At 44.9% G+C, this 22,660-nt stretch overlaps 2 protein-coding genes and 1 pseudogene across 4 annotated transcripts in view; all 3 read right to left on the reverse strand.

Moving 5' to 3' along the window:
* The window catches only part of NMT2 (N-myristoyltransferase 2), a 66,668-nt gene extending 51,827 nt beyond the window's left edge, over positions 1-14,841 (reverse strand). For 2 of the 3 annotated variants that reach the window (XM_030940030.1, XM_030940028.1), the window contains exon 1: positions 14,620-14,841. In XM_030940030.1, the coding sequence (XP_030795890.1) occupies positions 14,620-14,729 (110 nt within the window). In that variant the 5' untranslated portion in view covers positions 14,730-14,841. The remainder of the gene's footprint in view (positions 1-14,619) is intronic. The other variant, XM_030940029.1, reaches the window with a different exon arrangement.
* On the reverse strand, positions 636-1,092 carry LOC104664162 (annotated as a pseudogene).
* Positions 14,842-17,035: 2,194 nt separating the features above from the next.
* LOC115900323 (cytochrome c oxidase subunit NDUFA4) lies at positions 17,036-17,284 on the reverse strand. The gene has a single exon (XM_030940173.1). It carries the CDS (start codon positions 17,282-17,284, stop codon positions 17,036-17,038), a length of 249 nt encoding a protein of 82 aa, XP_030796033.1.
* Positions 17,285-22,660: the final 5,376 nt, after the last annotated feature.

A 22,660-nucleotide genomic window follows, 5' to 3' on the forward strand; every position in this document is an offset into this window, starting at 1 on the left:
GGTTGAGCTGTGTGGGCTCCAGTCCCAAAAAAACAGCCGCTCACAACACAAGCACGTTTAACTTTCGTTAAAAGATCTCTGCATCCCTCAGTGGGGAAGTTGTGCCCTAAGATTACAGCAGGGCCGAGTCCCTCCATCCTGTCTCCCCTGCCCCAGGATGCTGGCTTGGTGCAGGTGCTCTGGAATAACTTCCTACTACTGGTACACACATCCCAGCCAGCAGGAGGGATGAGTGGGGCCCTCCAGGTGCCCAGAGCAAACAGTGTCACTGTAGAAGAAGGGGCCCACTGGCAGCCTTGGCCATGAAGGTCCAGCAAAAGGGAACTGAATAAATAATGGTACCCTGTATAGAATCACGTGACAGGATGGCCAACCAATTGACCTGACTCAGGTGCAGGCTGTGTGGTGACCCGGAAAGACATTCAAATGACAACAGATCAATACAAACAACATACAGTAGGCACCCCTTATCCTCAAGAAGGCGTTCCAAGTCTCCCAGGAGATGCCTAAAACCACGGCTAGTCCCCACTCCTATCCTGCATAGCCTATGCACAAAGGCATTTTTCCTTTTTCACAATTTTATGGGTAATTATTATTATTTTTTGTTATTTAGTTTTTATTTCATAGTCATAAACTTAACTCTGCAATCCAGCTCGGCATAGAAGGGAACAAGGAAAACATGGGATCCAAAGGGAACTGCAGTGAGAGCACAAATAGGATACTGCGAGCAAATGGGGTGGAGGGTACTCTCCGGAGCTACAGAAGGAATGGTCTGGTGGTGAAGGTAAAACACACGTCAAACTTATTTGAGTTGTCCACAGTCAGCAGTGGCGATCTTCTTGCTGCTCTTGCCATTCCTGGACCCAAAGCACTCCACGGCCTCCACAATCTTCATGCCTTCTTTCACCTTGCCAGAGACCACAAGCTTGCCATCCAACCGCTCGGTCTTGGCAGTGCAGATCAAAAACTGGGAACCGTTAGTGTTGGGTTGAGCATTTGCCATGGATAAGATGCCAGGGCCTGTATGCTTCAGGATGCAGTTCTCGTCATCAAATTTATCCCTGTAGACGAACTTGCCACCACTGCCATTATGGCGTGTGAAGTCACCAACCTGACACATAAGCCCTAGATTAATTCTGCGAAAGCAGGAACCCTTATAAACCAAATCCTTTCTCTCCAGTGCTCAGAGCACAAAAGTTTTCTGTCTTTGGAACCTTGTCTGCAAACAGCTCGAAGGAGACATGCCCTAATGGCTCGCCATTGATGACCATGTTGAAGAACACGGTGGGGTTGATCATGGCTGACAGTACAGGGCTCCGGGCGGCAGTGCCGTCTGCAAAGCCTTTTTGCTTATTCTTTTTAAGAGACTGGGTCTCACTCTGTCACCAAGGCTGAAGTGCAGTGATGCAATCATAGCTCACTACAGCCTTCAACTTCTGGGCTCAAGTGATCCTCCCGCCTCAGCCTCCTGAGTAGCTAGGAATACAGGTGTGTGCCACTATGCCTGGCTAATTTTTTTTTTTTTTTTTTTTTTTTTTTTTTTTGTAGAGGCAGGATCTTGCTATATTACCCAGGCTGATCTTGAACTCCCGGGCTCAAGTGATTCTCCCACCTTGCCTCCCAAATCGGTGGGATTATAGGCATGAGCCACTGCACCTGGCCCCAAGGATTCCTTCTTACAACCACAGTATATGATCTTCTTTTCCTATTGAGAACGTTCACCTTTTCACTTAAGAAAGCACTTTATGGCTTCTCTATGGTGTATCCAAATTGCCAGTGCCACTCCTCTTATGCTTTAGGGCCATGAGGAAGTAAATTAAGGGTGACTTGACAACAAGCACTGTGATTCCAAGACAGTGAATCTCATCACAGAGATGGCTACTAAGTGAGCTGCAGGCAGGGATGCTGGCAAAGGGAGGAGTCGCATCCAGGGTGGGACAGGGTGTGATGGTCCCAGATTTCATCACGCTACTCAGAAGGGCATGAAATTTAAAACTCAGGCATTGCTTCTGGAATTTTCCATTGAATATTTTCAAACTGACTAAGAGTAACTACAACTGCAGAAAGCAAAATCACAGATAAGGGGGTGATGTGGTTTGGGTGTATCCCCACCCAAATCTCATATTGAATTGTTGGGAGCAAGCCCCCAAAATCTGGCCATAAACTGGCCCCAAAACTGGCCATAAACAAAATCTCTGTAGCACTATAACATGTTCTTAATGGCCCTAACGCCCAAGCTGGAAGGTTGTGGGGTTTACGGGAATGAGGGCAAGGAACACCTGGCCTGCCCAGGGTGGAAAACCACTTAAAGGCATTCTTAAGCCACAAACAATAGCATGAGTGATCTGTGTCTTAAGGGCGTGTTCCTGCTGCAATTAATTCAGTCCATCCCTTGTTTCCCTTAACGGATACTTTTAGTTAATTTGATATCTATAGAAACAACGCTAATAACTGGTTTGCTGTTAATAAATATGTGGGTAAATCTCTGTTTGGGGCTCTCAGCTCTGAAGGCTGTGAGACCCCTGATTCCCCACTTCACACCTCTATATTTCTGTGTGTGTCTTTAATTCCTCTAGCGTCGCTGGGTTAGGGTCTCCCAGACCGAGCTGGTCTTGACATTGAATTGTAGTTCCTATAATCCCCACGTGTTATGGGCAGGACCCAGCGGGAAGTAACTGAATCATGGGAGTGGTTACCCTCATGCTGTACTCGTGACAGTGAGTGAGTTCTCTTTTATAAAGGGCTTTCACCCCCCCTCACTCTCATTCTTCTCTCTCCTGCCACCCTGTGAAGAAGGATGCATTTGCTTTCCCTTCTGCCATGAGTGTAAGTTTCCTGAGGTCTCTCCAGCCATGCAGAACTGTGAGTCAACTAAACCTCTTTCCTTTAAAAATTACCTAGTCTAACGCACATCCTTATAGCAGCACGAGAACTAATACAGGACTGATATACTGCTATATTTGCATTTTTGTAAATATTTATAAACAGGAAAATGTATACACGAATATACCAAGGCATGGCGTTTTTGCTTAGTGATTCATTCTAATGTTCTACATTAAAAATGTGGTTTCGCGTAAAGAACTTTTTAAAAACTTCATTTGGAAACTGAAACAAGCACTCTGCTTGCGTTGGTTCTTTTTTTAGTTTTCTTAAAATGTTAATAAGTACCCCTAAAGTAGTGAAGAGCAAGTATCCCCCTGCCCTCCCAAAAAAAGAAACACTAAAGGAAAAACCTGTGGGAATTTCTTATATTAACTGAATCCTCATCCTTCTCTGTATGAGCTGGAACACTGAGGAAACACAGCCATGGGAATAAGAAGTCCCGATTTCCCCGGGGCATGTGAGTTTAAGCCAGGAACAGAAGCGCACTAAACAAAACAGAAACTATAAAGGTGACGTCCCAATTCAGCCCTTGAGTCCAACCAGATTTTCTCCTAAGGCTGGGAAAGCATGACAGGCCACTAACTTACTCAAAGCACCCAAAAAAGCCACCATCAAGGGCAGATTGGGCATAGGCTGCAGCACTGGGGTACAGGTGGGCTGAAGTGGGTACCTCCCGCCAGCACTTTCACCCAGGAGATTCCATGGGCCATGTCACTTCTCACAGGAACCTGGCTTCATGGAACTCCAAATGATGGTGATGCTGGGGGCAGAGGCTGCAGAGAAAGGGGTGCTGATATGTACGAGGCTACAGGTAAGGCAGTCAGAAAAGAGATGATTAAGCCATGAAAGAAGCAAAAAAAGAAAAAAAACTTGTTACTAATTACACTGATGCTATAAAATAAAAGAAGTCCTTTAAGGGACTAGAGAGAATAGAGTTCCTAATTATTGATTTGCAATATTCTTTAAGCAAAGAAATGTATGATTTTTTAAAAATTAATTCACTGACCCATTACACTGGTGAATTTTGGCTCCAAAGGTGTTCAGGCTGGCAATCAATCTATGACTTGTAAAGAAAAAGACTTTGAGACATTATCAAATTACTCTTATCGAGAGTCCATGAGACTGCAGTTTGGTGAAAAGCAACAGATTTACAGTCAGATAGACTAAAAAGTTAATTTGAATTTGAGTTATGGCCTGGATAAGTTATTAAAACTGATAAGCCTCAGTGTCTTCATTTGTTATTATAATGAGTCAACCAGGGAAAATATATAAGGCTGGGCATGGTGGCTCACGCTTGTAGACCCAGCACTTTGGGAGGCCGAAGGAGGGCGGATCACTTGAGGTCAGGAGTTCAAGATCAGCCTGGCCAACATGGCAAAAACCCATCTCGACTAAAAACACAAAAGTTAGCCGGGCATGGTGGCGGGCACCTGTAATCCCAGCTACTTGGGAGGCTGAGGCAGAAGAATCCCCTGAACCCAGGAGGCAGAGGTTGCAGTGAGCCAAGATCATGCCACTGCACTCCAGCCTGGGTGACAGACTGATACTCTGTCTCAAAAAAAAAAAAAAGAAAAAGAAAAAGAAAAATGCATAAGCATATGCCAAGAGCTCAAAAAATTAATTATCTTTTAAAAATGTGGGGCCCTATACAGCCAAACAAAACTAAAAACTCTACAGCCAAAGTCCTCTCAATGAGAAGTAGAAAAAGAAAAGTCTTCACCTATTATTAATGCATATAAAATAAAGACAATTTGAAATACACTTGTCAATGGGAATTAAGAGCTATTGGAATCCATTCCGCAAATCTTTAGCAAGTTATAAACACGGGCAAGGTACCAGATATCCCAAGGACTGGAGACTGAAAGTGCTGTCTCCACGCACACAGTCTACCTGTGAGTAGACAGGCAGACACATGCTGTGTTCTGTAGACACGTTTGAGGTGTGTCTAAGCTCAGGCTGCGATTACAGACTACAATAGACTGATTACTTAAAGAACAGACATTTATTTCTTGCAGTTCTGGAGGCTCGAAGTCCACCAAGATCAGGGTGCCAGCAGGGTCAGGTTTTTGGTGAGGGCCTCATTCTTGGCAGAGGAACAATGTGCTGGACTCTTAATCACTTTATAATCACACACTGATCCCATTCATGGGGGCTCCACCCTTGTGAGCTATTTACCACCCAAAAGTGCCACCTCCAGACACCATCATGTTGGGAATTTAGGCTTCAACATATGATTTGGGAGGGACATACAATTCAGTCCCAGCAAGATACCAGCATTGCTCATTATGTTCTTCCCTGAAAACTCCCTTTGCCCACAGGTCTCACCAAAGGTGTGGCCCTCAGTGACCATGTTGTACCACACAATACCCTCCTACTCCTCCCTTTCCATTCTTCACCACAGTGGACTGGATCACGCCTGGGTAATCCCTTTCTTGGCCAGAAACCAGTGAGATGCTTTCTGGAGAATCTGAACTAAGGAACAGGTGCTTGGGGCAGTCTAGTTGACAGAGAGGGAGACAGAGAGGGAGAGAGCTTAGAAAGGCAAATGCACCTTGGGTACTTGACTTTCTGATGTCTAATTCTAATAAAGTCCAGCCATACTTTATTTTCAGATAACCTATTGTATATTTCAATAAAACTTTTGTTAGTTTGTGTGTTTGTGTGTTTGTTTTTTTTTTTGAGACAGAGTCTCACTCTGTCGCCCAAGCTCACTGGAGTACAGTGGTGCAATCTTGGCTCACTGCAGTGTGTGCTTATAAAGAGATCTCCATCTCCCAGGTTCAAGCAGTTCTGCCTCAGCCTCCCGAGTAGCTGGGATTACAGGTGCCCGCCATCACGCCGGACTAATTTTTGTATTTTCAGTAGAGACGGGGTTTTACCACGTAGTCCGGGCTGCTCTAGAACTTCTGAACTCAGGTGATTCACCTGCCCTGGCCTCCCAAAGTGCGGGAATTACAGGCGTGAGCCACTGCACCCAGAAAATAAAACCTTTTACTTGAGTTGGTTGGTAGATGCTACACACACACTAAGCAACAGACGCAAAGACCCAGATTCCCCATTTGTGATTGTGGACAAGGCACTCACCTCTTGGAGTCACAGCTTGGCTCAGGAGAACGAGGGTCTGCCCGAGCGGAGGGCTGGGGAAATAAAGTGATAGCAACTGGGAAAGATGTCATGGGACGGATACACTCACTAAGAGGTAGAGGGCCTCTGGCAGGGGTCAGCGCCTTCGGTCATAGTGACTGCGGAAGGCTTCATGAAAGAAAGGACATTTGGGCTGACGTTGAATTTAGAGAAGAGGAGAAGAAAGATCAGGAGACACTCTCAGAAGCAGAGGAAGCCATGACCCACAGAAACGCGTGGGCAGTAACAAATTCCTCTTGGTGAACAAGATGTCTGACACTGAATTCAAAGTTGTTTTCTGCGCTACTCTATAATCAGACCTCCCTCCCTCCCCATGAGCCAAAAATGCTTCAGCAAACGCTGTACACAATAGCTGGATTTTAGTGATTCCTGGGAGGAGGGTGGTGAGAGACACAGAACTGAAGATAACCATGTTCCACCCAAGGTCAAACGTTGAACAAAAAGAGCACACTAAGGACACACAGGCACAAGGAGCCCAGTGATGGGGTAAATTGGCTGCAGTGTGGGTGTGCTTGAGGACCATGAAAATTGAAGACCCCAAGAAACTCCCATGAACATGTATCAGCTCGGGCCATTTTGTTTAGGCAGTAAAGGAAAGGTGCCAGTCTCGATGGCTCACGCCTGTAATCCCAGCACTTTGGGAGGCTGGGGTGGGGAGACCACCCTGAGGTCAGGAGTTCAAGACCAGCCCGGCCAACATGGTGAAACCCCATCTCTACTAAAAATACAAAACTTAGCTGGGCGTGGTAGTGCATGCCTGTAATCCTGGCTACTCGGAAAGCTGAGGCAGGAGAATTGCTTGAACGCAGGAGGTAGAGGTTGCAGTGAGCCAAGATCATGACACTGCACTCCGGCCTGGGCAACAGAGTGAGACTCCGTCTCAAAAAAATAAAAAATAAAAATAAAATTAAATTTAAAAAAAGGAAAGGCGATCCCAGCATGTCAAAGGACACGGAAACCCTTTGGTCATAGAACAGGGGAAAAAAGGCAGAAGCTTCTAGACTGAAAACAAGTTAAAACAGACAAAAAGAATAAGGTTACCTAGAAAAGAAAGAGAAGCAGAGAAAACAGCATCTGGTCAGGTGCCGTGGCTCACACCTGTAGTCCCAGCACTTTGGGGAACTGAGGCGGCTGGATCACCTGAGGTCGAGGTAAGGAGTTCGAGACCAGCCTGGCCTGGGTGACAGAGCAAGACTCTGCCTCAAAAATCAAAAACAAAACAAAGAAAACAACATCTGTACCAGTAAATGCTGGAAGATATTAAACCAACGTTTATGGAGTTTCAAGGAAAACGATTGTTATCATAGCATCACATGCACACCCAGCCTATGCATTATGTGGGAGGGGAAAAGAATGGCATTTTGAGACACGCAAGAACTCAAAATATATCATCCACACACTCTAAGAAAAAAATCATATGAGAATGCTCTTAAAGAAAAAAAAGAGAGGATGTGTTTTATTTTTTACTTTTATTTTTTTGAGACAAGAGTCTTGCTCTGTCGCCCAGCCTGGAGTGCAATGGTGCGCTCTCGACTCACTGCAACCTCCACCTCCTGGGTTCAAGCCATTCTCCTGCCTGCCTCAGCCTCCTGAGTAGCTGGGATTACATGCGCCCGCCACCACACCTGGCTAACTTTTTTTTTTGCATTTTTAGTATTGATGGAGTTTCACCTTGTTGTCCAGGCTGGTCTCGAACTCCTGACCTCAGGTGATCCGCCCACCTGGGCCTCCCAAAGTGTGGGATTACAGGCATGAGCCACCACGCCTGGCCAGGAGGATGTGTTTTATAAGGAACAATGGAAACCCATAAAAACAGTAAAGCTGTCAGGAAAGTCTAAAACGTTTTTGTTAACAGGGATGTGAAACATCATGTAATAGTTAAGAAAAAAGTCTCTAGTGACACAAGGGCAAAAATAAAATAATTACAATTCTAGGTTATTTCAGTAAAACCTGGGAAATGAAAAGAAGTCAAAATATCCTACCCGTTTTTTCTTGTGAGATGGTAGAATATTTTAAATAGTGGTTAATTCTTTGATATGGATAAAGAAATATGGATGAAAACATGCTTGTTCAAAATGTACAGATCGCCAGGCACAGTGGCTCACACCTGTAGTCCCAGCACTTTGGGAGACCAAGGCGGGTGAATTGCTTGAGCTCAGGAGTTCAAGACCAGCCTAGACAACATAGTGAGACCCTGTCTCTACAAAAATACAAAAATTAGCCAGGTGTGGTGGCACGTGCCTGTAGTCCTAGCTACTTGAGAGGCTAAGGTGGGAGGATCACTTGAGTCTAAAGGTCAAGGCTGTAGTGAGCTGAGATTGTGCCACTGCACTCCAGCCCAGGCGACAGAGTGAGACCTTGTCTCAAAAAAAAAAAAAAAAAAAAGCGTCAGATAATCCACAGAAGAAAAAAAGAACGAAAACTAGACATAGTCTGCCAAAGACAGGAAATAAAATATAGAAATTTTTGAGTACCAAGAAAGCTTACAAACAAAATTCAAAGACTGAATATGATCTCAGCTGTCCAATATGATAGCCACTAGTCACATGGGGCTATTTAAATTTAAATTAATTCAAGTAAAATAAAAACATTCAGCTCTTCAGTCACACTTGTCACATGCAAGTGCTCCATGTGTTGATGACTGCCCAACTGGATTACTATCGCCCCAGAAAGTTCCAGCAGACAACAGTAACAGTAAAAGATACACGGTAACAAATGCACCAAGTACGGTAAGATCCCAGTGATGCTAAACACACACACATATTAAAAACTGAGTTCATTAAACTGTCAGTGGTGACCTCTCTGGGAAATAAGGTGACCAGGGGCTTTCATTCTATGTTATATACCTTGTTTGATATATATATATATATATATTTGATTTATATAGTTCTATGCATTTGATATGATATATCTCTATTTGATATTTATATACCTCTATATATTTGATATTTATATACTTATATATTTGATATCTATATATGTGACATATATAAATATATACGTGTAAGATATATATATATATATGTATATTTTTAGACAGAGTCTCATCCTGTTGCCTAGGCTGGAATACAGTAGTGCGATCACAGCTCTCTGGGCTGAAGCAATTCTCCCATCTCAGCCTCCCATGTATCTGGAACTATACGCATGCACCACCATGTCTAGCTCATTTTTTAGTTTGTAGAGATAGGGTCTTACTATGTTGCCCAGGTTGATCTCGAACTCTTGGCCTCAAGCGATCCTCCGCCTTGGCTTCCCAAAGAACTGGGATGACAGGCATGAGCCACCACACCTGGCCCTATCATTTGATTTTTGAATAAGCATATTTTTAAAAAGTCATTAACATGTTTTCAAATGAAACAATTTCTTGAACTTGGAGTAGTACTTGGTTCTGTTAAAATAAAGTGATTTTAACTAGTATAGACGTATAGCATACATTTGTGCTAATAAACAAAGATGGCAAAGTATGTGTCCTATATTTAGACAACCCTGGAAAAAGTTTGTTCTGGGCCAAAGGGTGATATCACCCATTCAGATGCAAGTCTTAGCAGATACTTGACCATTTCAAACTGCAGTTCTTGATTTGAGGAAGTCCCTCAGGCGAAGACTGTTGCTAATCCATTTTTCCATTTAGATTTATACAGTTGACAACAGATCAAATTTCAGAAAGGGCAGCTTCGAGTTATCCCTAAATTTTCCATAAGAAAAACCTACTGCAAGTCATATGTTTCTGCGTTTTCCCACTGATACCACACAGCTGACAAAGGGGAAGTTCCCAACTCAATTTCAACAATAGACAGATAAAGTCAGATACAACAACATAGTACCCAAAGAAGAACTTCCTTTTTTTTTAACCCTCCTAAATTGGGGATGGTAGAAGATAGGTTATGTTCTTTGTTAAAAGAATTCCAAAGTTTTCATCTTTGTCCAATACCAGGTCTTCAATCTTTCTAAGAAAAAGAACTCTTAAAAACATATTGGCCAGGCGCGGTGGCTCAAGCCTGCAATCCCAGCACTTTGGGAGGCCGAGACGGGCGGATCACGAGGTCAGGAGATTAAGACCATCCTGGCTAATACGGTGAAACCCCGTCTCTACTAAAAAATACAAAGAACTAGCCGGCCAAGGTGGCAGGCGCCTGTAGTCCCAGCTACTCGGGAGGCTGAGGCAGGAGAATGGCGTGAACCCGAAAGGCGGAGCTTGCAGTGAGCTGAGATCCGGCCACTGCACTCCAGTCTGGGCAACAGAGCGAGACTCCGTCTCAAAAAAAAAAACAAAAAACAAAAAACATATTAACCCTTAAATACTAAAACTATTTCATGTTTACCCCAGGGACTAATTTAGTCATGTATCTGACAACAAAGACACACTTATCTATGTTTATTTTGGTTCCTATATAAATCTTCTTAGTAGCTGCTTCCAGTGAATATTGAGGGAAAAGCTCTCTTAATGGAAAGCTATGAGAAACATCTATTTTTCCAGGACGTATATGCACTCTGTAAGTCAATGTTGGTAAAGCAAGGGGGAGAGATTTGGTTTTGTTACCAAAGTTCAACACGAATTTTATTTGACTCCATCTCCAACAATGGACAATAACATTAGCTCAGCAAGAGATCATGATCAATACCAAATGTATTTCATAAACGGAGAAGCCCGACATCAAAAAGACAGCGAGAAGAAGACAGTGGGTTCCAAACGATTCTTCAACAATTTGCCCTGTCCCAAAGCCCGTCAGAAGAAAGTAACAGAAGGCAAGAACACAGCAAAATGAGGGAAGTATTAAAGATCCTTGAGCATCTTAACCTCAGATCCAACCGTGAAAGCTCCCAGGAAATTCATCCTCCAGGCCAGGTGCCATGGCCTGTAATCCCAGCACTTCGGGAGGCCAAGGCAGGGGCATCACCTGAGGTTAGGAGTTCAAGACCAGCCTGACCAACATGGTAAAAACCCATCTCTACTAAAAATACAAAATTAGCCGGGTGTGGTGGCGCACGCCTGTAATCTCAGCACTTTGGGAGGCCGAGGCTGGGGGATAACCTGAGGTCAGGAGTTTGAGAACAGCCTGACCAACATGGTAAAACACCATCTCTACTAAAAACACAAAATTAGCTGGGTGTGGTGATGCACGCCTGTAATCCCAGCTACTCAGGAGGCTGAGGCAGGAGAACTGCTTGAACCCGGGAGGTAGAGGTTGCAGTGCACCAAGATTGCACCATTGCACTCCAGCCTGGGCGACAAGAGCAAAACTCCATCTCAAAAAAAAAAAACATCCTCCACGTCACCTCTTTCGTACCACTGCCACCCACAGCAGAACAGAAATCTTCAGTAATCTGGACTATTTCTAATAATTCATATAGCTGGACTGAGGTTAATTTTTATCTATGTAGAAAGTCTTTCAAGGTTCCTTCAAGCTCTGTATAAAGACCTACTCCCTAATTCTAATTGCAATCCTGTGTTAAAGCAAGTTATATAAAGATCTCTTTAGGCAATCCTCTATTAGCCTGATTCTAATTGCCGCATATTGTTTGAAAATAATAAAATTATACTTGTCTGAATATAGTCTCATTAAAACTGACAATCCCTCCTTCCCCCATGTTCTTTGTAATTCATGAAATTTTTATAGTGGTTTGCCACTTTCATGCTTGGGTGGACCAAAAAGTTAAAGAGTACATTTAACTCTTTACACTGGCTCACACCTGTAATCCCAGCACTTCGGGAGGCCAAGGCAGGCAGATCACCTGAGGTCAGAAGTTCCAGACCAGCCTGACCAACACGGTGAAACCCCATCTCTATTAAAAATACAAAAATTAGCTGGGCGTGGTGGCACGCGCCTGTAATCCCAGCTACTTAGGAGGCTGAGACAGGAGAATTGCTTGAATCCAGGAGGCAGAGGTTGTAGTGAGCCGAGATTGCACCACTCCAGTCTGGGTGACAGAGCAAGACTCCGTCAAAAAAAAAAGAGTACATTTTCCATGAAAAACAAGACATAAAGACAGTGAGACAAGTATTTTATAACAGTTACACCACTGCTTTTAATTAAACATAAAACATCTGATATTTCATTCATGGACTCTTAGCATTATTTATAAAATGAAATACCCTGTTTAGTCCATGAAGAAAATTCCATGAAAATAAAATAAAAGCATATGCAGTTTTACATATTTACATACTTACATTCTGGAACACAAGAAGACTCTAATTGGGTATTTTCCTTTCATTTGAGGCTCCAGTTTCAATTTAGTATGTCTAAAACGACTAGTAAATACATTATACTGAGTGGTGGGGTAAATGAATTCTTTCAGGCCACAAGGGTACTATTCAGTAAATTACCGCTCTGCACTGGCCACTGCCTGGTGGCCTCAAATTGACAAACTGCCTTTAAAAGGTGAAACATGTTCTTACTGATTCATCCAAAGGCTCATTATTTGTTATTTATTAAAACTGATGGGAATGAAGAGGCCAAGGATAGAAAAAGAGTCTTTCAAATTTTAACATTTACAAACTTGAGCTACTTAAAGAAAACCTAGGTTTCTACTGCGATATCATCAGTACATGAGCCAAATAAAACACATTTACTCCCCCAAATTTGGCACACATTGTCTAAATTCAAATCCAAACAGGCAATCCAAGGAGAACAGTCATTTGGAGTTTTCCTAATCTCCTTACATTTAAATAGAGTACAATACATCCATTATGTTCATCTTTTCCCACTAGAAGCTATTAACATGGTATCTGCTCTTGGTTTAAACATTTCACTACACGGGGCATCTCTAAATTTTGATAAACTTTCTAATATATAATGAATGTGCTGATATACAAAACTGAAAACTTCTGAAGGCAGCAGAGATGCCTCTGGGTGCTACTCTGGGAACTTTAGCTGCTTGAAAGGTGTCAGGGGACAGGCTCAGATCAATGGGCACACAGATGAGGAATTCTTTGTACCAGGGACATTCTCAACAGTGTAGGCAAAGAAGTCCTAATCAAGCCCCCCAACCCAGAGTATCAATCAAAGGAGGAACAATAAACAGGAATTACAGCAGAGAAGATAAAAATCCAGGGTCTCTCCAGAAAGACAATACAGGTACTTAGGTTAATCCGTCAGCTTGCATCTGCACCTGGGCCCATTTCTGGCACTAGAACTACCGTTTCAAAAACATATTTGTATTTAGCTATCTATCACAAGCACGTTTCTATCCCTGCATAAACAGAGTTCAGGTTCAGATTTCTGCGCAATTTCCTTTCCTCTCTTTAAAAAAAAAAAAATATTCTAGACTCGAACATTCGATACTTGCAGCAGCCACTGACGTATTCACGGCAAAAATAAAAACAACTTGCAAATGGGAGATGCACATAGTCGGCTTTTCTTTTCCTTGATTTCTTGTTAATATTTTATAATGAATTATAGGTCAGTAAAAAGTCCCTTTCTTTAATAAATCTTAAAGTAAACAAGTAGAATGCAAATGATTTACACTTTCAATGATCAATCATTTCAAGAATCTCTCTATGAACTGAGTAAAGCATCTGTGACTCAGGCCTCCCTATCATGTTTTTTAAGCTGACCCACTTCTCCATCACTTACCATGGTTCGAAAAATCTCACTTCTAAGGGTGTAGCAAGAACGCTCTGTGCCAGCGCATAGTTTGAATCCAATAGGGTAAAAGGGTAATGCAAACAGCACTTTAAAAGGACACCAGTTTTTATGTAAAATGACCCACTGCCTCTAAAAAGAGAGCATCAACACCGACCTTCACCTGAAGCAATCCTTTTCTCCAACAGAAGAGCAAATCAAGTCTGTAGGGTTCGGGGGCAAAGGCAAAGGATTAAGAAACCCGATCAAGTGTGAAAATGCTTGGGGCATCGAGTTTTGGAGATCAAATGCTAGCTTTGCAAACCGGATGCGGCCAGGTCAACGAGAGCCCGGCTCAGGGGATCGGCCCTGCTCTGAAAAGCTCTAGGGACACGCGAGGCGGTGCAAAGCCCAGTATCCCCAGCAGGGGCCGGGCCCGGGACCCCTCGGCGCCAGAACTTTGCGCAGTTCGCCGCCTGCAGCCCCGACACCACCAGGGGCAACTCCATGCCGCTCCACCCACGTCTTTGCCCATTCTTTTTGGGTGGCGGCCGTGGAGAGGGGGTCTGAAGGGACTTAACAAGGATGGCAGGGGGCAGATGAGGGCGACCTCCTACCCCAGGCTACGGCCGTCACAAAGGGCAGGGCGTCGCAAAGGGCAGGGTGTCGCGCCTCTCCTCGGCGCCCACCGGAGCCACCCGCGGGCGAAGGCAACACGCGCCTCCTGGGCCAGGCCGCCGGCGGGGATGGGCGAGGCCGGCCGGTGGCGCACGGCAGGTGACAGTAGCGTCGCCGGTCCCCGCCCGGGCCCCAGCCTCCCCGCCCACCCCGGGCCTCGCCTCCCGCGCACTGTCCTCTCCCGCGAGCCGCGCGCCCCGGACCTCACCATGGGCTCCGCGCGGCGGAGAAGCCATCGCGGGGCGGAGCGGCCGAAGAGCCCCCATTCCTGGGAGCCAGCCCCCGAGCGAGAGACCCTGGCGCGCGCGGTCCCCGCCCTGTAGCTCCTGGTGCGCCCGCGCGCCGCCCCTACCCTTTGGCGTGCTCCATCTCCTCCTCATTGTCTCCGTCTATCCCGCACGTGTCCTGGTCGTCCAGTTCCAGGCTCTGCTGGCTGGCCGCAGACTCGCTGTCCTCCGCCATCGCGGCGGCGCTGGCTGGGGAGGCGGCGCTCGGGGCCGGGCCGGCGCGGCGGGGCGGGCGCGGCCGCAGCTCCCTCTAGTGCCGCCCGCCGTAGTACTTGGAGTCGGAGCCCTGGCGCTGCGCCCCGCCCCGCCCCCCCCGCCGGCCCCGCCCTGCCCCACGGGCTTCAATCCCGCTCTTGAACCCCGCCCACCTCTTCGTCCCTCCCCTCAAGCCCCGCCTCTCCCCGTCCTGCCGGCTTCAACCCAGCTCTCTAACCCCGCCCACCCCTGAGGCCCCTCCCCTCCAGCCCCGCCTCTCCCCGCCCGGCTGGCCTCAATCCCGCCCTCTAACCCCGCCCCGCCCCTCCCAGCTGGCCCCGCCCTACCCCGCCCCGCCCCGTCAGCTCCAACCCTGCCCAGCAAGGCCAGCCCTGCGCAGGGCGAGTCCTGTATATCCAGGCCTGCGCGGTGCCTCTGCCTGGGGCTGGGCTCTCAAGGCTGCAAACCTGCAGACTTGACATCCTGAGTGGCGGCATTTTTGGAACATAGGCCATGCGATTTTACTTCCGGACGACTTAGGGAGCGCTCTCAACCCGTGCAGGGGTTTTTCCCACTCAGGAGTAGGCACTCAGGGCTGAGGCTTTCCAGAAGCTCTTCCCGCCCCTCCACATACATGTTAACAATCCATTTCGCATCTATCCATCTAATACATTATAAAATCAAATTCAAAGTCAAAACAGAATTTCAAACCCTCCCACCGCCCTGTCCCAACCAGGCTTGCAGCACTAAAACTCTTGACAGAGAAATTCTTGAGCTACCCGTGATTTTCCTGGACACTACGGACGGCTCAGACCAGAACAGACATCTTGAGGGACATGGGGACGTGTCCCCGATGCTGGGGAATTGGACAGTTTCAGGTAAGGCCACCCTGGCTTTCCCAAAGTCAAGGTTATGACCTAGATTTCCAAGCGAACGCGCACGGCCCTCTGCGCTGAAATCGTCCGCTCTCTCAGAAGAGGGAAGGGAGGCACTCTGTAGTATTGCCAAATAGAAGGCCGATGAAGTTCAGCCTTTTTTATTTGCTATTGCATTCTGTACAGAGCAGCCCTGTCCTTTGCTTTGCTGAGATGATCTTGTTCAAAGGTGCTGCCAGGCCACCAGAAGTCTCTGCGGTGGTTTTGCAAAGATAGTCGTCAGAACCCGCTCAGTGAGGAAAATGAGACTTTAAAGAGCCTGAATTTTTTGGTGTGGGTCCTTTATTTGCAGAAGATACTAGGAGCATTCTATGGCTTTTTTCCCCAAGGGAGACTAAGTTTTTAAAACGCAATGAGCTAGAAGTATCAAAAGATGAAAATTGCAGAGCGATTTCAACGTCCATCAGCTGTTTGGTGTTGACATAACTAAAATTCTGTAAGAAGGGCAAATGGGGCCAAAACATAAAAGGAAATACAATATTGCCTTTAACAACTGCAACTCTTTGTGAGGCAAAATGTCATATGTCACCTCTGTGAAACTTTAGGATAAAAGCAAATACATATGAGTGAGGTTCCTGCAGCTCATCTCTACTAACACGGGTTGTTGGAGAACCCGTAGCACGGTCGGGTAACCAACAGGAAACTGGCCAGGAGCAAGCTTATCAATCAGATCAGCCACTCTAACCTGCCAGAGGGGTTCTCTAAAAGAGTTTTTAAAACTTAAGGCAAAGGAAACTCAGCAAACGTATTTATTTGAATTTTCAAGAAGTTTTGACTAAGAACTTCTCTAAAAAAGAATAAGAAAACAAATAATCCTGGAGAAATAAAATGAGGGCATCAAAAACCAATGAAACACTAGAAAACAATGATAAACAGGGAACATCTGTTCCCCAGAACGGAAAGAAGTTGGTCCAGACGTCGGTACAGTATTGGATTGAAGTATTATTTAATACAAATGTTTTGCAGCATTAATCTTTAGAAGGAGGGAAAAGACTACAGATGACCCTGGACCTTCCTAAATCCTACTGTCCTGTATAGAAACACTATGTTTCTAAACATTGTTACTTCTTTCCCTGGCTTAATTCCAGAGTTTGGAGAACTGGAACCAAGTGGCATCTTCCAGCGTCTTATATCTAAAGTTTATTTGGTGGATGGAAGCACTGTAGAATGACTTCCAGTGTATTATTTTTTCAAGTTTCAGTTATTTATTAATCAGTGTAATCTCCAATAGGTTACATCAACATGATTTCATTCATTTAGAGGAGAAATATTTCCTAGTGAAGTGGAAAATTGTGCGGATGGATTCTGGAAGACCTTCGGTCTAAAGCAGCTTTATAGTGAAACATTTCATTTAGAGATCTGGACCTTCTTTCTTCAGTTTGCTGTGATCCACATTCATTGAGTAGAACTTGTATTGATCATTGGGACCCAGTTTGTTCCAGGGATCTGGGTGATTCTTTCTGTCCCAACTAACATCTGGATTGAACAATGCCAGATGCAAGAGATACAGTCCTGCTCCAGTACCTCCAGCTCCAATAAATACTAAGAGGGGGATCAAGCTTGGATGCTTCTTAGCCTGACCCATGATCTGGTGGAGCATGTTAGCGGCAGAGACCTCCAATTAGAAAGGAGAGAACCAGCCTAGCCACCAGGCCCTGGCTAAGTAGTATCTCGCCAGTGTATTTTAAAAGGCCTTTGGGAATTTTCTATTCTGCTTGGCCCACTCCTACTACAGATGTAAGACTGTGGTTGTATAATTGGTCTTGTTTTATTTAAACTATTTTGACTTCTTTTTTAATTTTGGTAAAATACATACAACATAAAATGTACTATTCTAACCATGTTTTTTGTTTGTTTTTTGTTTTTGTTTTTGTTTGAGACAGAGTTTCACTCTTGTTGCCCAGGCTGGAGTGCCATGGCACGATCTTGGCTCACTGCAACCTCTGCTTCCCAGGTCAAGCGATTCTCCTGCCTCAGCCCCCAGAGTAGCTGGGATTACAGGTGCCCACCACCACACCGGCTAATTTTTGTATTTTTGGTAGAGATGGGGTTTCGCTGTATTGGCCAGCCTGGTCTTGAACTCCTGACCTCAAGTGATCCACCCTCCTCGGCCTCCCAAAGTGCTGGGATTACAGGCATGAGCCACCGCGCCCAGCCTAGAGTGTTTTATTATGCAGTAATAACTAATCAACATACAGAAAAACAAAGACCAAAAGAAATCCTTAGGCCCGGCATAGTGGCTCACGCCTGTAATCCCAGCACTTTGGGAGGCTGAGGCAGGTGGATCACGAGGTCAGGAGATCGAGACCATCCTGGCTAACATGGTGACAACCTGTCTCTACCAAAGATACAAAAAATTAGCCGGGAGTGGTGGTGGCCACCTGTAGTCCCAGCTACTCGGGAGGCTGAGGTAGGAGAATGGCGTGAACCCAGGAGGTGGAGCTTACAGTGAGCCGAGATGGCACTACTGCACTCCAGCCTGGGTGACAGAGAAAGACTGTCTCAAAAAACAAAAAGGAAAGAAATCCTTAAAGACCCTCATTGTATTACTATCATGATCACTATCTGTATACCTGGGTATGTCTGAAAAAGACTCATGCCAAACCATTAGTTTATACTTTCTATTCTGGGTTCACAAAAGCAAAGCTCCTTGCTTTTGGGATACATTGGCTATTCTTGCTAGCTAGTTTGCTTTAGAGTCGTGTTTGGCTGGATTTTATTTTATTTTTTAAGTGACTCCATTTCTTTTTAATTTTCGAGGAACCCTATAACTACCCTGCACCTTTTGCAACTGTGCATTGGAGAAGCTTTTCTCGTGGTCACTGTGAGGGTAATTTTCACCTCCTGTTGCTTGGTATTCTGCTAAAAGGTTTTCATACTTGTTCAAAACAGCAGGTTGGTGCCACAGTGAGTATTGCAGATCAGCTGCCTTTCAGAATTTCACAGTTAGTGAGTCTGTGTCTTGTCCCCATAGGACAAGTTGGGGCTTGCGGGTGATGCCAAGGAAAATTCTAGAGGAACCGGAATGATGCCACAGCAGATTGGAAGTATGTGTTCATTTAGGAGCTGCAAGGTGCCTCCATTCTATAAATAGGGTCACCTTGGAACTGCACTGCTCGCCAAACTCCTTAAATGTGTTCAGGCTTTCCCCACAAGTATATCACTGGACAGTTTATTGCCAAAGTTCATTAGTTCTTTGATTGATAAGGATAATATATTCCGGAAGTACACTGTCTCACTGGACATTTTTACTTGAAGTAGAAATACTAAAGGAGGCAAAAGGATCTGTTCTAGTCTGTCCACGATTAGAGCTTCTGTCCCTTTCTGGAAGAAAGGATGGAGGAGAAAGTAACTGGTGAAGAAAGTGAGGGCAGTAGGTAAAGAAGAGGAAGGAGATAGAGGAAAATCAGGAAAGGTAGGAGGAAACAAAGGTGGGGCAGAGGTGAGCGCCAGCCGTATACACGCCAAGGGCTGCAGCAGCCTCCAGATGCTGTGTCTCCCTGCATCCAAGCTCTACAGCTCTTTTCAATAGCGCTGCTTGGAAAATTCTTCCATAGCAATCAGAGCATGTTCATCCCCCTGACTTAGAAACGACGTGGCTCCCAATTGCCTTCTACATGAAGTCAAATCACCCTACGTTGGTGTTCAAGGCCGTCCACACCATAGCCTCACCATACCTCTGGTCTTAGCTCTGACCTGAGCCTCTCCAGGCCCTCCATATGCCCCGGTCTCCCTTCCTTGTCTCTGGAGGCACCAGGCCCTTGAATGCCCTTTCCTTACTCCCTGCCATCACTAAGGACACAGCTCCCGCGTTGTCTCCCCTGCCGAGGTTTTATATGTTTGCCATCATCCCGGCACTAGCCCAGCAGCTCCTGAAGAATCATACGTCATGTGCTTCTCTCTGTATCTCCATCACCCAAACAGTGCCTGAAACAAAGAGGACCCTTCATAAGAGCTATGGAATGAATGAATGAATCTATGACACCTCTTCTTTCCCTGCTTGCCAGCCCAATATCTTTTTAAAGCTGTTTTTAAATTTAATTTTTATTATTTGAGATGGGGTCTTACTCTGTCACCCAGGCTGGAGTGCAGTGACTCAGTCTCAGCTCACTGCAATCTCTGGTACCAGGTTCAAGCAGTTCTCCCACTTTACCCTCCTGAGTAAGTGGGACTACAGGCATGTGCCACCACACCTGGCTAATTTTTGTAATTTTTGGTAGAGGCAGGGCTTTACCATGTTGGCCAGGCTGGTCTCAAACTCCTGACCTCAAGTGATCTGCCCACCTCAGCCTCCCAAAGTGCTGGTTACAGGCATGAGCCACGGCACCCAGCCTTAGCTGTTTTTTTAAATTAAAAACGTGTTTTTTTGAGACAGGGTCTCTAGCCTGTTGCCCAGGCTAGAGTTTAGTGGCAGAATCCCAGCTTACTGCAGCCTCAAACTCCTGGGCTCAAGAGATCTTTCCGCCTCAACCTAAAGTTGTTTTTAATGAGCACCTAATAATATAGCCCATAGAATTTATAGGCTGTGGTGTGATATTTCGATACATACATACAATGTGTAATGATCAAATCAGAGTAATTAGCCAAAAAAATCACCGCAAACATTTATCCTTTCTTTGCGTTGGAAACATTCAAAACCCTCTCTTCTAGCTATTTCAAAATATACAATAAATTGTTAACTATTATGCCCCTATAGTGCTATAAAACACTAGAATTTATTCCTCCTATCCAGCTGTAATTTTGTATCCATTAACCAACCTCTCTAGTCACCCTCCCCACTTTCCTTCCTAGCCACTAGTAACCACTGCTCTACTCTTGACCTTCACGAGATCAATTTTTTTAGCTTCCACACGAGTAAGAACATGAAGAATTTATCCTCCTGTGCCTGCTTTATTTCACTTAACATAATGTCCTCTGGGACTTTTTTTTTTTTTTTTGAGACAGGACTCGCTCTGTCACCCAGGCTGGCATGCAGTGGCGTGATCATGGCTCAATGTAGTCTCTACCTCCTGTGCTCAAGCGATCCTTCTGCCTCAGCCTCCAGAGCAGCTGGAACTACAGGCACACACCACCACATCCAGCTAATTTTAAAAATTATTAATACTTTATAGAGACAGGGTCTCTCTATGTTGCTCAGGCTGGTCTCAAACTCCTGGGTTCAAGCAGTCCTCCCACCTTGGCCTCCCAAAGTGGTAGAATTATAGGTGTGAGCCACTGCACATGGCTCAGGACCTTTTATTAGTCTAGTTGCAGAAGTATTCAGACAGAATTTCTCCTTACCATGGATTTTCATAAAAACTCAAAGTACAGTGACAGGAAGGAGAGATACAGTTTTAGTTGTTTCTTCTAAAAACAGAGATTTCTTCCAGGAATTATATGTGAGCACACAGTTGTTCACACTCCTTCAAAAACAAAATATGTGACAGTTAGAGAGAAGAAAACCTGACTAAAAAGCAAAAAAAAAGCCAGGTGCAGTGGTTCACACCTGTCATCCCAGCACACTGGGAGGCTGAGGCAGGAGGATTGCTTGAGCCCAGGCATTTGAGACCAGCTTGGGCAATGTGGTGAGACCTCACCTGTACAAAAAATAAAAATAAAAAATTTGCTGGGTGTGGTGGTGTATGCCTGTAGTCCCAGCTACTAGGGAGGCTATGGCAGGAGAATCACTTGAACCCAGGAGGTGCAGGTTGCAGTGAGCCGAGATCGCACCACTACACTCCAGCCTGGGCGACAGAGCGAGACGATGTCCCCCCCTCACCCCCCCCAAAAAAAGGCTTTTATCCAAAAGTCTGGCAATAACAAATGCTAGTGAGGATGTGGAAAAAAGGGAACGCTTGTACACTGTTGGTGGAAATGTAAATTAGTATAGCCACTATGGAGAACAGTTTGGAAGTTCCTCAAAATACTAAAAATAGACCCACTATATGATCCAGCAATCCCACTGCTGAGTATATACCCCAAAGAAAGGAAATCAGTATATCAAAGAGATAGCTGCACTCCCATGTTTACTGCAACACAATAGCCAAGATTTCAAAGCAACCTCAGTGCCCATCAACCGACGAATGGATAAAGAAAATGTGGTGTATATACACGATGGAGTACTATTCAGCCGTAAAAAAGAATGAGATCCAGTCATTTGCAATAACATGGATGGAACTATGGTCATTATGTTAAGTGAAACATGCCAGGCACAGAAAGACAAACTTCACGTGTTCTCATCTATTTGTGGGATCTAAAAATCAAAACAATTAAACTCATGGAGACAGAGAGTAGAAGGATGGTTACCAGAGACTGGGAAGGGTGGGGGGAGTTAAGGGAAAGAAGGGATGGTTAATGGATATAAAATATAGTCAGAAGGAATTAATAAGGGCTAGTATTTACTAGCACAACAGGGTGACTATAGTCAATAATTGTACATTTAAAAAAACCTAAAAGAGTATAATTTGGTTGTAGCACAAAGGATAAACGCTTGAGGAGACGGACGCCCCTTTTAGGCTGACGTGATTATTACACGTTGTGTGTCTGCATCAAAATATCTCATGTAACCCATAAATGTATGTACCTACTATATGCTCACAGAAATTAAAAATTAAAGGAAATAAAGAAAATTTTCCTCATAAAATATTAAGGGAAAAAATAAAAAAAAAATGTAAAAAATCAACCACGCAAACCCTAAACTCACTAAGGAAAAAATAAATTACTCCTTTATCTGAACTTGACCAATTCAGGTTAACAAATGTTCAGGAGTGCTGAGCTGCAAATCCACACTTCAGCTTCCTAAAGGGCCACGGATTCAGCTTCCTAAAGGGCCAAGTTCCAGGAGGAAGCTCTCCCTAGAAGCCAGGAGAAGGGAAATTGTATTTTGGGAAGGGTAGTTCCATCTGATCTACAGCCAAACCGGCCACTTGCAAAATCTGGAACAAGCGGCAGTTCTCTAGTCTCAGGTCACAGCAAAAAATCCTTGCAAAATCGGAAT

Source organism: Rhinopithecus roxellana, chromosome 11 (assembly GCF_007565055.1).
Source record: "Rhinopithecus roxellana isolate Shanxi Qingling chromosome 11, ASM756505v1, whole genome shotgun sequence".
NCBI classification, from domain to species: Eukaryota; Metazoa; Chordata; class Mammalia; order Primates; family Cercopithecidae; genus Rhinopithecus; species Rhinopithecus roxellana.

Excerpts from the sequence above, each read along its gene's own strand:
- LOC115900323 (XM_030940173.1), bottom strand. The coding sequence starts at position 17,284 with ATGCTCCACCAGATCATGGGTCAGGCTAAGAAGCATCCAAGCTTGATC.